This window comes from Manacus candei, unplaced genomic scaffold (assembly GCF_025592945.1).
Source record: "Manacus candei isolate 608988 ecotype Guabito, Panama unplaced genomic scaffold, ASM2559294v1 h1tg000028l, whole genome shotgun sequence".
Classification (NCBI taxonomy): Eukaryota; Metazoa; Chordata; class Aves; order Passeriformes; family Pipridae; genus Manacus; species Manacus candei.
In genome coordinates, this window is record NW_026138076.1 from 41,763,522 (window position 1) to 41,781,312 (window position 17,791).

Sequence of the window (17,791 nt, forward strand, 5' to 3'; positions counted from 1 at the left end):
AATCCATCAAAAAGTGCCACGTCAAAAAGCCTGTTTGCCCTCTCCTGTTCGCCATGCTCTGGGTCACTGGCACTCCCAGCAGTTGTTAAAATCCCTCCTGGATGGGCTGGGTACCAACCCAGGAGACCTCCAGCAGACCTGGTGCAGCTCCAGCAGCTGTTTAAATCCAAATCAGCTGTTACTCATCTCCTCGATTTCTTCTAGGAAATTGTGTGTGTGTATATAAAAATATAAGTGTTCTGCCAGTATTTTTTTCTGTTTGTTGGGGTTAAACAGACTTAAAACTCTCTAATTTTTCCTCTTTTTCTTTCCTGCTTAAGAAACAGGAAGACTTTTTTTAGTCTTGCAGAACCTCACCCAATATCCACAAAACAATAATTTCAACTCTGGAATTATGTAGCTTCATTTTCCCATTACCTTCAGAGCACTATTATCAGGCCAGTTGAATTCCAAACATTTTTTGTCATTTAGATATTCTTTGATTGAGACACCAGTTTTCATTGCTGGTTTCACGTGTTTGCTGTCTGACTCCAGTTGACCTTCCTATTCAAGTCTTTTACTGCAGTACTTTTAAATGCGTGCCATCATCTTTTGTTATTGCTTGCTCTTAATAACAGACCAACTTCTCATGAAAACTTGCCATATTTTTGTTTATAGAATGACTGTTATTCCTGATGTCCCTGTTAGTTGCATCTCATCAATGTGTTGCTCTCCTGCTTTTGTCTCTGCTTGCTCATACCTTGTTGCTTACACTGTTTCAGAAAAACCTCATGTATTTTGATCTTTCTACCTGACTTTCCCATGTTACAGTCACTGGAGAAATTTGAGTTGTGCCAACTGGTGCTTTCTTGTGTGTCCTATCCCTGTGCTGCTCTGAAGCAGTTTTCACTTGTATCCTTTTTACCTCTTCCTTTGTTTTTCTCTAGACTTAACCTCCCATGAGATCTTACAGAATGATATTCTTTATGTATTGAAACCTGTCTTCCCAAAGTACTTCAAAAAATTATCTTCTTGTCCTTGATCTCTCCCTTATAAAGCATACTGGAAATTCTCATATCTTCCCATTCATATAAATTCTTTTCACCATGTTTTTTTTCATCTGTTTTGCTACATTGGTTATAATCATATCTCAAAGGTCATCTCTAGCTGTTGTTGAAATATGAAAAATTGTCACCAGATTACTTGCTACACACATACTTGTTGGATTGCTTTACCAACAAATGCCCTTCTAGTTGCAATATCTCATTTTCTCCAGTCTTCCTTAATGATCCCTCACCTACACAGTTTAGGGATAGGCCAATTGTATTAGCAAATGTAAATCTATGTCTTCAAGGTTTTTGGCATTTCACTGTAGTTATTTTGTTGGGAGGTACTTTCTTGGAGGGGAGGTTTACACTGGTGAATTTAATTGTCTTAATGTTGTTTATGCCTATAAAATGGTTTGTGCTTAAATAATGGTATGTATTTCCATAGTGTAGTGGAAGATAAAGTGCTTTTCTGCAGTTCTTGCTCTTCATTCATAGGAAATGAAGAGATGATTCTGTTGCTTTCAAAATATCTACAGATGTGTTCATAATTATTTTTTACCTCTCCTATTTTGAAAAACAAAAATATTTTTAATTTAGAAATTTGATTTGCCCAAGGAAATTAAGTCTTGACTGATAAAAGTATTCAGTGCTAGGGAAATGTAGAGTCTGTGTAACTGTATCACTACTGCTAATACTAATGGGATCTCTTCTGAGTTATTGCATTGATCTTCCACACATATGTGAATAAAACAAATTATATTACCTCTTTTATGTTAGCCCATAAAACTAGAAAATGTTACTCTCTGTATGTATCACATTTGCATCACGAGGATTAAGGGGGTGCTTTTGTTGCATAGCTTTATATTCTTTACAGGGTACTATATTCAGGTATTCTGAAGTGTGTTAGATAAATGGTTTTAGTAGTGTAGCTGTGTAGCGAGACATGTGTGAATGTAAGCATGTGATTTCATAGTTAAAAAAAAACAAACAAAAATTACTGTATTTAACTGAGATTCGAGAGGGTTCATTGAACACTTGTGCTATTGATAAAATGTAGAATATCTTCCTCAGATGTAAATTTTAAAAATGCATAATCTTTTCAATTTTAAAATATGAAATCTCCCAAAAGACTCAAAATTTATACACCAGTTGTCTTGCAGAAGAAGTCTTGCTACTACCCAAGCTACTTTTAAAAGAAACTGGTTTTTGTTTGATTTTATTTTTACAGCTAGAATTCCTAAATAAATGCTGAATACCTGCAAGACTTTTTATCAATTGACATTAACATTAAAGCTATAGTTTGAGACTAGAGAAACCATTAGTTTTTATTGTATTAGTAATCATAGCAAAAGATAAAATATCTATATTTCATCAACTGCTACACACATTTTTCAGTTTGAAAATTCAAACTTTTTATGAGTGAGTGCTTCATAATTAATTGTTAGGGGGGATAATACCTGATGAGCATCTTTGTGTTGGTTGATTGAAGAATAATGTCATGGGTAATAATTTCTTTGTGCTCAGACCCACTAATCCTGTAAACTTGAATTCTGTGAACATTTGCATATGTGTTTGCCTCTGTATGCAGTGAACAGTCACACTGATTTCAAGCAGGTCATATGTCTGCTGTTAACTTAGCAGCAAAAAAACCTTCTTTGCCTTCTTCCCTCGTCCTCGTCTTGATTCAACCTACATCTTGATTCCCAAGTTTCTGGACTTCTATTTTCAGTTTCAAAACCAATGATAATAGATAAGATAAGGTTCCACGTTTCTAAAGAATGTTTATGACATAAAAATGTATTTAGAATTCTAATGATTATTTAAAAAAAATGGAAGTAATTTACCTAACGGCTTCTTCTCTTAAAAAAATTAATTGGGAAGTAGTTGTAAAAAGCTTACCTGTTAACATCCCATTTTGCATTTATCCTGCTAAGTAGTAGGAGTATCAAAGTGTCCATAAATCAGTAATCATGTTAGTTAGTAATGGAAATTGTGCTATTACTGTTATTTTTTATCAAATGGTGGTCTACCAGAATAGCTAAAAATTTGCAGAGCCTCAAAATACTAAAATATATTTGGAGTCACTGCAGCTATGAAGACGACAGTTGCTGTTCACTGGAGTCAGCCTGGTAAGAAAGAAGTGTTGCTTTATGATAGTCCAACACTGAGAGTTTAAGAACAGTCTGCACATGCTCCTTTGGGTGCTCAACAGCACTTTTGTTTTTTACCCTGAACACATTATATTATTGTGTGAGCCCTTCTTCTTCAAAAAAAAGACCAGTAAATAATTCAATGTTATTTTAATATTGTTTAACTGCAGATGTAACAGATATTCTTTGTTTCTCAAAAATGGCTGGACAGTAGCAAGATGTTGTATCTAAAGCAAGAGTCCTTCAGCACCATCTGCTGGCATCCAGTTGAAGATGATTTTGGTTTCCTAAGCGCTGCCTAGTAAAATATTAAAAATTAATATCTATCCACATATTTGGAAATATCTATCCACATATTTGGTGCAAAAAGAAGAGAAAGGATTTAATCTTCAGTATAATTTTTATCCTTTTTATTAAAATTGTAATGAGAAAATACAATGTGAATTTAAGTTCAGTGTATGAACTGAAACAGGAATAGGTCAGGAGTGTTTTGTTAAGTGGGACTGTAAAAAGAAATGGGAATACTTTTTTCTTTTTACCGGAGCTTTATTAAACACACTATTAAATTTTTCTATTTGTGTTGTAAGTCAAATTCAGTAAAATTTATATCATAGAGAAGATCCACAAGGCTTAGAAAATATCTGTAACTTGATTTTGAAGAGGAGTAGCAACACTAAATATTCTTTTACCTAACAGTTATTGCATTATTTGATGTTCAGTCATGAAAGTTTAGTGGACAGAGACCCTGATGCTGTAACTGGTCTTACAGTTTCCTGTATTTTCATGGGACACCATTGTAGCCACTGCAGCAAGTACTGGGGCAGTCTGCATGAGTCTAGAACAGAGCCTTAAACTCTACAGCTACAGAAGGTCACTGTCATTTCTTCTTTAAGCTGTAACACATTGATACCTCAAAGAGTTTGAGGCCTCATTCCTCAGAGTACTCTATAAATCACAGATAAATGATGGTTCTAGCCTCCACATATTGAAACTGCAAAAAGATGAGGTATAACAGGTGGATTAATTCTGGGATATATGGAAATCTGCAGTGATGCTGCATAAGCAATATAATTTTTTATTTGTATTATGCCAAGGAAGTCATGTCACAGATACCTATGAGGACAAGGTCTTCATTGAAAAAAGCTTGCAATAGCCTTCACTGATGGTTTGGGGAGCAGTTAAATAGTCACAGTGACTTGATCCTGATGAGCATGTAAGTTTGTGTGCCATAAATACTTGGTTTGGCTAAAAGTAGGTCCTACAATGTTAAGTGCAGCATCTGTGTCATCCATGTTTTCAACTGGCTAAGAGAGATTGTGTTTCAGGATTTGTCAATCAGAGTAAGTAATTACAAGTAGCATTTGTAGAGCAAGTTTTGAGGCACAGTCCAGATGCAAGTGAAGGAAGTGTATTTTGAGACTGGAAACAGAGAAGGAGTTCAGATTCTGCTTTGTTGGCAGCATCGAGCTTCAGGTGTTACTAAAACTAGATGTATGAAATTCCCCAGAAGGATAAGGATATTTAGTGCTTCATGATGTAATGCAGACCTTTGAGTTCCAGGAAAAAACAATGCTATATTTACAACCTGTAACTAATGGTTGATGTGGTAAAAGGAATTATATTCATATGGTAAATGAACGCAGCCTTCATGTGAACCATATGCATAGTTGTGGGATGCTTTACTAATACATCACATTTATTTACCTTATTTGGTTGCTGAGAAAAATAACCATTCAGTTCAAAGTCTATACCATGTAAGACAGAACAGAGTAATCTAGAAGATATAATAATTTTAAGTCTAGAATAAAATTACCATTGTAAATGTTGTAAAATTTATTTGGTCAATAAAATAATCCTAACTTGAGTAAGAAATTACTTTTAAGTGTTTCTGGATCTAAATTCTATTAACACTAGCATCACAGAGATAAGCATTAATCTGCTTAGTGCAAGAATGCTATATGTGATTAGAATTATGGCCTTCTTTGTTGAAAAATATCTGGTTTAAGAGAGTTACTTGTAAAAAGACAGCTAATTTACGTATGCTCTGAGCTTGTATGCAATCAGCACTCCCAGTTACATTGAAAAGTAATGGTGGTAAGCATCTATCTAGTACAATATAACACTGGTGCATTGGTTTGAAATTAACTTTGCAGAAACAATCAAATAGCTAAAGCATGGACTTTAAGTTATTTTAATGTAGTGTTTTAATAGGGGGGGAAATAATCAAAAACTACCAACTTGAATGGAGTTCTCATACGAAACCTCTCATCTCAGATTATTTTCTGCCTGAGTTATGAAATAATATATGTGTTTCAGCTAGAGGTAAGATGACTTTTATCTAGAAACAATTCCTCAGCAGCTGCTATTTCTGACTGAAATAATTGCTTGATGACTTTTTTCCTTTTATCTTTATTTTTTTGTCTTTTTTAGCTTGAAGTCACTAGGTAATGGTAACTATAAACCAAAAGACAGAAATATGAAGAAAATAGATTTTTTTTTTAGCATAAACAAAAGAAACCCTTTCACAAACCTGTTTTAGAATGTTATCAGACAAAAATGACGGTGTTCTAAAACTTCAAAGCTGACATTGAAGTAACAGTTTATGAAGTTGGGATGGTGCAAATATTAAATTATTAGTGTACACTGACCCTGAATATTCACCTGCAGATACTTTCTGGGGGCTTCAAAAAGCTGGTGTTCATTGGGAGGAGTCCTGCTGAATGACTTCCAGGACTTGCAGCAGATGAATCCCCAGTAAGAGTGAAATCATTCCAGAAAGCTTTGCATTCCACATGGTGTAGGAATTAAGAGACTGGGGATTATTGACTTTTGAAGTCTGAATTGTAATATGCAATTCATGAAGGCCTGTGACATCTTTTTCTTTATTGTGTTTATTTTTGGAACATAGTGGACCTCTTTTCGTGACACAACGTGTATGTAAAATCTTTCATTAGTACTGAATAAATGTGAGTCACTTGTTGCACAATGTGACTGTGGGAAGTACATTAACCCTCTCTGTGTTACATTGGCTGAAACAAACTCTGCAGGATAAATCTAGTATATTTTAACCTTACTGAACAAACATATCAGCACTGTAGCATTTCCTGTGTTTTACATGTTTTGATTTTGCTTCAGGATAGAATGATACGTTTTTCAAAGATATTCCTTTTTCAGAAAATATATAGTCGAAGTATTTTTTGCAAAACCAAAACTTGCATCTAGGCATAAGGTTGTACTTTTTGGGGTAAAATAAGTCTGAACAGATGGGGAGTAGTTTGAAGGAATAAAGAGGAAATGCTGATGGAGTGTCATGTGAAGAACCAGACAACAATGAAGTTCCTATATAATATGAAAATATTACATTGTTACATAAAAATGCATATTTACAAAGGAAAGCTTATTCAAACTGAAGTTTTAAGAATATTTCAGTAATATGGTATGGTATCACTTGAGTAAGATCTCAGTCCATCAGATAACTTTCTGTGCCAGTGAAGTGGGGTTCTAACCAGTTGGTTGTTATTTAAATGTTCACTGTTTGTGATCTGTAAATAATATTAATACACAGACTTTATATAATATTAAACAGTTATTGTTTTGTAATTAAACTCTGAAATTTCCTATGTAATCCATATAGAAGCCTAGTAGCAAATTGGTTTTCTTGATTTACTTACATTTTGCTGAAAACACTTTTGTAGGTACATTTGTACTTCTCGGGTTTATTTCAAAGCTTTTATTGTTTTCCTCAATTTTTATCATTGGAAGCAACTACAAAATTGGGAAAATGTAAAAATTAATTTTAGAAGACTTCTCTTACATGTGTAATTTGTTTTGGTTGATACATCATTCTGATAAAATAATCACTTTTGCAAGAAGAAGGTAAAAAGATAGATTAACTGATGCTTCATTTACTTTGGATTTTATATTGACATAAAATCACATAATTAATTTGCCATTTAAAATGTCCCACAGCCTCTGCAATCATAGAATAGTAATTTAGAAATGGCTGCTTGGCTCTCTTTGACTTTTCATAATTAACTGTCTTCTCAATATAAAACATAAAAAGGAGCATAGCCAAATACTTTATATTTTAATGTGTTGCATAATATTATCTCACTCATAAACAGTAGGAAGAGTATCTTATATTTAACTGTGAGGTAAGTTTATCAGTCAGTCTTAGTTTGATTTCTTTCTAGGGGGATATCTTTTTTTCAAATGAGTTCTTGCATTTGTCTCAGCTCTTACAGCTTAGTGCTGAAAATAAAGAAAGCGGACATTTTAGGAATTTATGGATGGATTTCACATGTCATGATCCTGCTTTGTCTTATAGCATCACCAAAGCTGGAAAAGAATAGCAGAGAGAGACCCAGCAATACAAACCAATTTCTTGTTATCCAGTAGGGCGTATCTTCTTCTGGATGTCATTAAACTAGAAAAAAGTTTTGACTTTGCTGTAATCCCACTGTTCCTTTTTAAACGTAGTTTCCAAACGCCTAACATTTTTTCACTGATATATCACTGTAGGCTGACATGATATCATGTGCTCTTCTTTTATCTTCTGAAGCTTGAATTTCATGATTTAAAATGTACTTTAGTCACTTAAGTAAGGGTGATATTTTATGTTATTTTCTGTGGGAAAACAGCTTTGCAGAAATTATTTATTGGAATGTACGAGAGTTCTTTTGAAATAATCTGAGTGGTTGCTGCAAAGGTAAAATACTCTGCCCATTACTGGAAAACAACTTTACATACACCTTCTGTATCTTAAATAAATCATTGACAATGTTTGTTACAATGTGAATGTGGCATTAAGAATCTTACAGCATTCAACTTCAAGTAGCAACCCAGTGATGGTATAGACTAAGGATATTATTGTATCCTGTGCTGAGAAAAGAACATCTGTAAAACTATTGTGTCCTGGTTATTAGTGCTAGGATTTGAACTATCTTTAATTTCATTTGACTTGTTCATCTTCCTTAAGGATCTCCATAAAGATTCACTGAGTATTCTTTTCAGTTCTTAGTTAGGGTTTGCATCAGTGGTCGTAAACCTGCTTAAGCGGACAAAGACTCCTTTCCCTTTGAAGTCACTTCCCCAGCTTTTCAAAAGGTCTGCAAGTCAGTTCCCCGAAAACAATTTAGAAAAGTTTGAAGTGGTGCCCCTTAAACCAGCAACAAAATAAAATTTTCCCTTTGCATTATTGAAAACCATGACAATCTTCTGAAGCAATAACAGTTTAAAAGCTTTTAAAGAAATCTGTTCTGCTCTATGACCAGCTTTTAAGTTGACCCCATTATTTGGAAAATCAGAGGCTTGGAAACCCCTAAATACTTGACATTCTTATCAAAGGAGTCAGCCTGACTTTTCACAAGACTCCTCTTTTACAGTATCTATTCAGGTCCTAAGTTCTTCAAAGTTACTATGCAGATTTCTTCCTTTTTTGTTTGTTTGTTTTAATTAAAGTGTTTCTTTAGTACAAATATAATTCAGTAAACGATTGATACAATTTATGAAATACTGATCCTGCCACCTGTAGATTTATACTCTCTTATGTTTGAAGTCAAGTCCAAATTCTGAAAAGACTGTGAGTGTTACTTAGGTAATTTTAATTTCTGTGAACTGTGATAAATATATATACTCAGTTTCTACTTCTTGTTTTAAGAATCTTATCTCCTACATTTTAAGTGTGTAGTTACTGGCAGCTTCACGCAGGTAAAGCTTATAATGATGTAGTTGCTGTAAGCAATAAGTTTACTTTGAGGATTTTGTTTATCTGTCCTTCCTAATAATTCATTCAGACATTGCTTCTCATAAGTCCTTCTAGCTCCAACATCTTACATTCATTACCTCCACTGCAACGCTGTATATTTAAAACTTCTCTGACTTCAAACGTTTCATTAACTTGTAGTGTATAATTAGATTAATTCCTTGCTGGTCTGTGTGAGTATGTGTTAATGTAATTTCTGAAAGCAAAATAAAGCAATAAAACCAGAATTCTAAAATTTTGCTTACACAGGCAACTCATTTAAAAGAAACCAAACTAACAAGACCTTTAAATGCACGAAGCTGCCTCCTTTTATGGCTTGGGGACAACAGGGAGAAAGAATTGAATCAGCAACATTAAATTGTTACTGGATAGGAAGACTGTTATGGTTGCTGTTACCTTTCCCCCTAAAACTTCAAATTTGTGGCTTGGCTACGTAGTGTTCATTTATGAATCATCCAAGGTGCCTGCCCCATGTTTGGGTGAGGAAAGTTCAATAGAGCAAGTTTGCTCTAAAAGGTTTGTGATTGTTTGTAGGATCAGCCACCTGAGAAGTACCTAAAGGTCATTAAGTCTACCCTTATGCTTCTAATTTGTTGGGAGTTTTTCCTTTGCTCGTGAACTGTCTGCCATACTTCCTGGGTTTGAGTGTGCTTTTCCAAACATTATACAAAACAAAAGCAATAGCTTTTAATGATAATTTATTAAGAGATTAGGAACAATCCAGCAAGTTGCTCCAAAGTGTTTTCGGATTTAAAATGGTGATAACTTACATGCCTGTGTGTGTATATATATGCACACATACATATTTAGTGTCCATGTCTATATCTAAGAAGAAATAGATTTATTTTCTTTTCAAGATTTTGTATTGTGGATATAAATTATAGATTATAATAGTAACTACAGAATAAATTGAATTTTAAAAGGTCAAAATCCTTGATTTGAGACTCTGCTGTAGATTATGAGCTTTACTAAAAACCTATTTGAATGTGGCAGCTACACAGGCATTTTGGGAGGTGATGTAAATGGTCTGACTAAAAATGTAAAATATGGAGAGTAAACTAAGCTTTTATTTTATGCAAGCCCAGACACTTCTTTTCCAGAGGAGTCTCTCGCTGTACACATGCAGTCTGAGTATCTACCAACTTAAATATAGCTCAGTAATTTCTAAGAACACCCAGTATCACTATTGCTAGCACTCTTATGGCTCTATATGGACAGACTAATGACATTATGCTGGGTTTATCTTTTGAAAAGTTGAAACCCCAAATGTAAGTTGAATGACGCTACCTTAGTAACCAGTGGAGTCACTTGGTCCTATTATTACTCTGTCTCTTTGCAAAACCATCCCCTGCTTTTCAAGTAAAAAAATGTTTGATTTCACCACTGCTTTATTGCCTTGTTGGTATCTCACATATCATCATTTCTTGTGAAGTGAAATTATTCCCTGCTGCTTAAAAACTCATCTAAACCTTTTTGAAACTACATGATAATATTGCCCAACATACATTCATTAGAGTTTAAATACTTTGTAGAATGCTATGAATGAGCTAATTATATGGTAACACAAAAATAACATTTTTATTTCCATGAAATGGTAGCACTCTTGAAGACAGCAGTGAATAATCTGTGAGCAGCGTTATAAAACTATTTAAAGAGCTTTATAGCATTTGCTTACCCTTTCTGTGTCCCTTGACCTGGAGAGTGATTCTTTTTCCTTTAAATGTGCAAGTTGTACAATTTCTTGTTTCTTATTGTATTCACATACGTTTGATCACAAAGAGAATCTAAAAATATTACAGTTTTATTTGTTCTTGTTGCAGGCAAATGACTAATAGGAGCAGGGGTAATTTAACGTCGGGTTTGGGTGTTTTGTTTTTGCAAACTCATCAGAAATTCATACTGGCTGTGATCCTCCACATCTTGCAAAGGAGTAGACTTCAGGCTGATGTTTCAGCACTGTTATTAGGTTAAAATAAGATCAGTCATTGTATGTTTTACTTCATCTTTGGGCACTGAAGGTGTCTTCTCTCCATACCTGTCGTAGTCACACTTGCATTTACTTACGCCTATTATAGGAAAAGGTAGTAGTTGACTTAGACCTTTCCCTCTAGAAAATATAAATAGAGGGGGAAGAGAAAGGAGGGGAAAACACAAATATATGTGCTCCAACTTTGGTTAGTTTTACTACACACCTGACTTTTCTGTTAATATGTGCTAGTAAATGTGCAGGCTGAAGTCCTGTAGTGCACTGCTGCTGTTCTATACAGATAGTGCAGAACTACCATATGCAAACAGGGAGCATTGAAATGATTTGTAAGGAACATGAACTCAAAGAGCAAGGAAACAGAGATGCTTCAGTGATTGAAAGCAGTGATTTTGGAAATAGATTGTAACCAGGGATTGCTTTTATTGTTTTTTCATTGAAGGTGATTTTGCAACTCCTCGAGCTATTTTGACAGGACATGACTATGAGATCACCTGTGCTGCCATTTGTGCTGAGCTTGGCCTGGTAATAAGTGGTTCAAAAGGTAAGGTATCTGTTGTCATTTCTTTCTGTTCATGAAGCTATAACCTTAATGCAAAAAGGAGTAGAGTCTTTGGTAGCAGAATTTATGAAATTTATGGTGGTTTTATTTCTAACCTTTTTTTAGTTGCTGTGGAACTTGAAACCTCTTTTTAAACATGTTAAAACTGAGAATTATTCAGACATTTATAAGAAGAGGCAACCACATCAGTTTCCCTCCTGATTGCTATTTCTGTTTGTTTATGCAGTGTGTAATTGCATGTAGGATACAGATGGATACAGCTCTTGATGGCCAGGATGGTGAAGTGTGTTTGTTATGGATAACTTCTTAAAAAGGGAAGCAAAAATTAGTTTCAGGAAAAGAGAATGTGCTGGATTGTTTGTTTGATGAAGGGTATATATACACTACTAGTAATTCTGTTCAGGCTCTTTGAGCTTGGCTGCAAAGCCTGTAATATGCCCCATTTGTGTTCTCAAAGGCCTGCTTTTGGCAGGCAAATTATAAAGAATGGTGTGGATTCCATAGATAGTCTTTATAATTTTCATATTTGCTGGCCACAATTATTTCTAAACCATAAATTTCTTGGAATTAGGATCTTTCTGCTTTAGTATTTCCAAAGTACCAACACTGAGGCATTTTTTCGGAGTTGGGTATACTCACCATCTACACCTGTGTGTGTTTCTGTTTTATGTATGTGAACTTGTGTGGCTTTTGTACAGTTCAGGTGTTTTTCAAAATATTTTAAAAAGCAAATATTTAGTGGATCGCATATGAATTAAAATCTTAATATGTGAATATACACTTTTAGAATGCCTACATATGTAAGTTGATTCCACTTAGCTCTGTGTGTCTTTGTGTTTTGAAAATCTCATTTTAAGATTTTAGTACATTTAATTTTGTGCGCTCAAAATTAACTACGACTAGTTTTAAAAGAAAATCCACACAAGAAAATCTGCTAGGTCTCTAACTGGTTTTGATAGGTGCTCTAAAATAGCTTAATACAAAGTCTTTAAGGGGTAAGCTGTTCATCTTACCCTCTGGCACCCTTAAAGTCATAGGCAATCCATTTAAACATGGTAAAAACCATTATATTGTATTATAGTAGTGATTATTTAAGTAGAAGTCATTACTTATTATTTGATATATGAGGTCTTTATGTCAGCATGTAAATCAATAACTAGAATTTTATTCTGTCTCATTAGAAGGACCATGTCTCATACATTCTATGAATGGAGATCTACTGAGGACATTAGAAGGTCCTGAAAGATTACAAGGTCCTGAAAACTGCCTGAGACCAAAACTTATTCAAGCTTCAAGAGAAGGCCACTGTGTCATATATTATGAAAATGGCCTCTTCTGTGTGTTCAGTGTGAATGGGAGACTGCAAGCCACCATGGAAACAGAGGACAAGATAAGGGTGAGTGTCCTCAAATATGTACCAAGGACTGTCAGGTCCAGTATCAGTAAAAGCTATCCATGTTGGAGCTGTGTGGAGACTCTTTTCTGTAGCCAGACTGTAAATACATGGCACTAGACCATTACAACAGTATTCTGAAAAAAAATAAGGGGGCCATATGCTCCTAATAGCATTAGGAGGATTTTTACAGTTTTAATTGTAAAATAACTCTGTTCATAAAGTAAGGAATACGGTGTAGGCATTTCCTTGAACTGAAGAATACAAACATTACTAATTGCTGACCAGGAGGGGCTGGGCTGTGTCTTTACTTTTGAGTCTGAAGGCAGGAGGCCATTGGACAGGCTGTTTGGGATGTTAGCTTTACCCTTTTTTGGCATCTCTGGCTACATTCCCTCGTCTTAGTTCAGATAGCATGTGTTGTGCTGAGCTTCAGGAAGTTTATAGGCATATGTCTATATTTCAACTCCTTAGCCCTTTGGCATTTGCTGGACAGGCAGCTAAGTTCCACATCTTTAGCTGCAAGAGACATGGAGCAAGTCCAAAACTATGCAGGAGGCATTTTAAGCTTATGGTTTTATGAAAATTATTTTATACTACAAAATGCAGGTCTCTTGACAGTTCCTATGAAATATTACCTATGAAGCAGAGCAGAAGCTGCCAGCTATACTACAGTGAAGCAGAAATGTCAAAAGAATACTTCCCTTGAATTAAAAATATTCCTACTTCTTCCTTGAATGAGAAGTAAGGGAAAGGGAAAGAAGAAGAATGAACAAGTATTGCCAAATCTGCTAGGAAGCGGCAGAAGGCAGCAGAGGCATGAAACAAGATCATATTTCTGGGTCAGCGTTCAGGCTGCCTGAGTTAAAGTTATGGTCTCTGTGCCAGTAGTCGTGGTCTGAGAGGCACAGAATCACAGAAAGGTTGAGGTTGGAAGGGACCTCTAAAGATTATATCATCCAGCCCTTCTCCTCAAGCGTGTCCAGGTGGCTTCTGAGTGTCTCCAGGGATGGAGATATTCTACAGCCTCTCTGGGCAACCAAGCCAGTGCTCAGTCATCCTCACAGTAAAGAAGTGTTTTCTATATAAAAACTGTTTAAAAATTTAACATCAGCAAGAGGAGACTTTTGTTGTTCCAAGCACATAGCAGTAGTACACCTCCAAGCTGACTTTCATAATCTGATGGAAGATCCCAGGAACTCAGCTGCTGGGATTTCCAGTGTTCTCTTGAGTTGAAAACTCTCAAAAATTTTTCCTTTATTTGGATTACACATTTCAGGAAGAAAATGCCTCTTTGCCCTTGTGTTTACAGCATTATTGACATTCTTTCAGCTGTTGTGCAAAATTAAGCATTTTTAAATTTGCATCAGTTCTTTTCTTGACTCTATCCATGCTAATTCTTAAGATGGCAGAATGTGTCAATGTATTTGAAAGAATTTTGATCTTCATTATTTCCATTTTATAATTTACATGGAACAGTGAATGCTTTTTCAGCACTGAAGTTTCCAGTGTAATTCAGTATATTCCAGTTAAAACCTTCTAAAAGTCTGTCATGCTCCGTTAATCCAGTATTCCTGGATTTTCAAAGTGTCAGATATGTTGGTGGTGGAATATGCAGAAATAACTCTCTGCTAGGTCTCTTTTCCATAGTGAGAGTGCAGTCTGCAGGGGTGAGAGGGCATTCCATCTTTGCATGCTGTGGCAGCCTCAAGTGCAGATTCGAGGCTGGGGAAATGAAGTAGGAATGTGTATATTTCTGTCCCAAGACATTTTTCCAAATTAATGTAGATTTTTGCATCTGTTCTCAGAAATTGTACCTTTGGCTGTCCTTGTACAAATGCTTTTGAGGTTTTCAGCCTACCCTTCATCCCAGTTCTTGCCATAAAGCAAGAACATATCACAGTGTTTTCTCTTTTTACATTAATAATGTTGATAATCTGTCACTTTCAGTTGTGATTATGTTGTCAGCTAGGCCAGCAAATCTGTAAAATATCTAGAACTCCCTTGCCGGCTAAAACAATTTCTGTAGTGTTTCAGTCAGTACCCACAGCTTTAGGAATGTTGCTAGAGGCAATGGAAGTTCTGCTCTCTGTGGGCCAGAATTACATTTGTACAGGGTTTGGGGTTTTATTTTGTTTTGTTTTGTTTTCTTTCTCTCCCAGTGGTCCCAGCTGAGCTTTACGCTTAAACAACCTACAGCGTCTTTCCCAGTGCTTCTGCACTATATCATCTTAGGAGGCGAGTGGCAACTGCATGATTAAAGTGGGGCATTTAAAATGAATAGCACCTACCCATGGGCTGTGCCGACAAACACTCTTCCTTGACTTTTGCTTGAGGAGGATGGAAAAGGGAAGGAAAAGGTCATAAGTGTTGAATCTGTAATGTAACATTCACAGTTTCTGTTTCCCTCTGTCATTATGGGCCAGTATTTCAGAACGTTATTGGCGAAACTAGCAGTTTTCAGTAGTGATGTTTGGATCAACATTCTGATTTTCCTTCTTGTATTCTTGGGCTAGAAAACTGCTAGAAAAATTTCAGATGCTCTGGGGAAATTCGGGGTCTAATCAATGCCTTCCACCTGTTTTTGTTTTAAATACTGTATTGCTCGGCGGAGCTTGGGCATATCACAGTACATCTACCATGTAGTGTTTAGATATCTTAATGAATAACTTAACTCTAAATAGTCTGCTTGTTCTGGGAAGCAAAGTTATTTTACCCTAAGCAAAGGCTGTATGCTGTTTCACCCAGAGGAACCAATTTATTTTCCTTTCATGAGTCTGTTTTGAAATGTGGAAGTGCCCACAAGACTCCTGCTGCTGTAAGCCAGGGCTGTCACAGTGTCAGCTCTGCCTTTTTACAAAGCACTGCCTTTCAAAAACCCGAAACGTTAAAAGGGATTTGTGCAAAGTTTTGAGACTTTCCAAGGAAATACAAGTCAGAAATGCAGCTTTTAGAACGTTGCTGAAATTGTGCGCTTTGGGGATTATTTGAGAGTCTGAAGCTCGTGTTGTGAGAAAGATTAGTTGCAGAGTTGTTCCAGTTTCATAGCTAGTAGAATTGTAGATAAACTACGCTGGGGAAAAGCAGAACAGTAAAATTGATTCATGTCATCTTCTATACCAGTTGGAGTACTTGGGAGTAAAAGCATCCTTTTGTTTGTTAAATCTTGGAGGGCATATCATGAAACTGAAATGTTGACAGGGTGACCTTTTTCTTCCATTCATTCATTCCTTCCTTCATTCATATATATGTGTGTGTATATATATATGTAGGCAAGTGGCTGAGAAATTTATTAATAGACAATAAAACTAAATAAATCAACATCTTGTCTTCCTGACAAGCCAATGACTTAGTAAAATTGCATAGGTATTAGTGAGGGTTCAAAGCCTATACTTTATGTAATCAAAAGATCACAAACCCCATTGCATCTTGCAGGTAGTGGAAGAGTTAAAAGATTAATGGCTTTAATTTGCCTTTTAATATAGCATTTCTTCGGTAAAAGCCTCAAGTATAAAATTCAAGTGAACCATGACCATAAGGTTAATGGATTTTCATCAGCTGAATTTTATAAGTGTAGCAAATAATTATTTGTCACGGTCTTCATTGCAATTTGAAAATACCCTTAGGAGACTGCCATTGCTATAGAGAAGAAAACCACCCCATATTGATTTTTACTTCTAATGAATAATCTCTTTCATAATTATGTGTAGTATGTTAGATCTCATGATCATCTACTCAGCACATGCAAGTTCTACATAGTTTTCACAGTCATATCAGTTTGTTTTCTACGTCTTTCTTACTGAGTTACCCTACTTTTCTAAGATGGCCTCTAAATTAGTGTTTTCAGGCTCCTTGAGTCTGTGCTCTGGGAGGTGCTTCCCATGTTTTTGTAGGCTGATAAAAAAAAATCACAGAAGCAATTTATGGTTGGAACATTTGTTTCTTGGGGGAGAGAAGCTTCAGCTCAGCATACTCAACTCTAGCCTTGGTTAGTATTTAGTTTTTCATACTTTGATATGGTTGGAAAAATATGCTTTATTGTGTCCAAATTTGCATGTATGTCTTGTCATCGTAATTCAAAACACAGCTGGAATAGTTTTATCATCCTTTTTTTTTTCTGTTCAGTGTTGTATTTTGTTTACAGTATGCATTTGTATTTCAATTACATTCCTTTTAAAGTTACTGTGTGAAATAAAATTCTAGCAATGTGATTCATTCTGATTACTTGGGAGTTGTTGCAGTAAACACTCAAAATTTATAACATAATATAGAAACTCTATCTTAATCTAAGTGTCGCACATCATATAATTCTTAAAGAATGTATTTGGCATCATAGTAATAGAGTACAGCAATACAAAAATACAGATGTGCAATATGTCTGACTTCAGTTATTGCTGTTCATGGAGCAGTATCTTACACACACTGTATATTTTGGTTTCTAGGCTTGTCAGCAGTCTGTATAAACACTTCAATGTTGCATGAACGTAATGTCTTTGTGTTTTAGCTTCTCTCATTTTTTTGTGGGGCAGGCACTATAAATTCTGTATGTTAAAAAAACCCCAAAACTTCCTTTTCCTGAGGAATTTAAAATCACAGTATGTAGCAGGTTTTTGCATATGGCAAAACTGTAGAAGCAGAGACTGCAAGTGCCAAAATACTTGCAGACTTCAGCAGAGAGAGATGTTTGCAAGATCCTATCTTCAGTTCTTTCTACTGTTTCCTAAATTTAAATCTTTGAGCTGGAATTTTGCTTATACACTATCATCTTGAGGCAATTTCCTTGCCTTCCAGTGACAATGTTTTAGTTAAAGTGGACCAGCCTGTTTGTAGAACGTGTGTATTTGGAATTTAAAAGCCGTTGCTCTGAATATCCTCTATTCTTACATCATTCTATTGAAAAGTTGGGTCAA

The 17,791-nt window shown here is 35.3% G+C and overlaps 1 protein-coding gene across 3 annotated transcripts in view; it reads left to right on the forward strand.

The window, feature by feature from the left end:
* LRBA (LPS responsive beige-like anchor protein) overlaps positions 1-17,791 on the forward strand; it is a 401,405-nt gene that overhangs the window by 379,327 nt on the left and 4,287 nt on the right. For all 3 annotated transcript variants that reach the window (XM_051790889.1, XM_051790891.1, XM_051790890.1), the window contains exons 54-55: positions 11,369-11,470; positions 12,670-12,884. In XM_051790889.1, the coding sequence (XP_051646849.1) occupies positions 11,369-11,470; positions 12,670-12,884 (317 nt within the window). The remainder of the gene's footprint in view (positions 1-11,368; positions 11,471-12,669; positions 12,885-17,791) is intronic.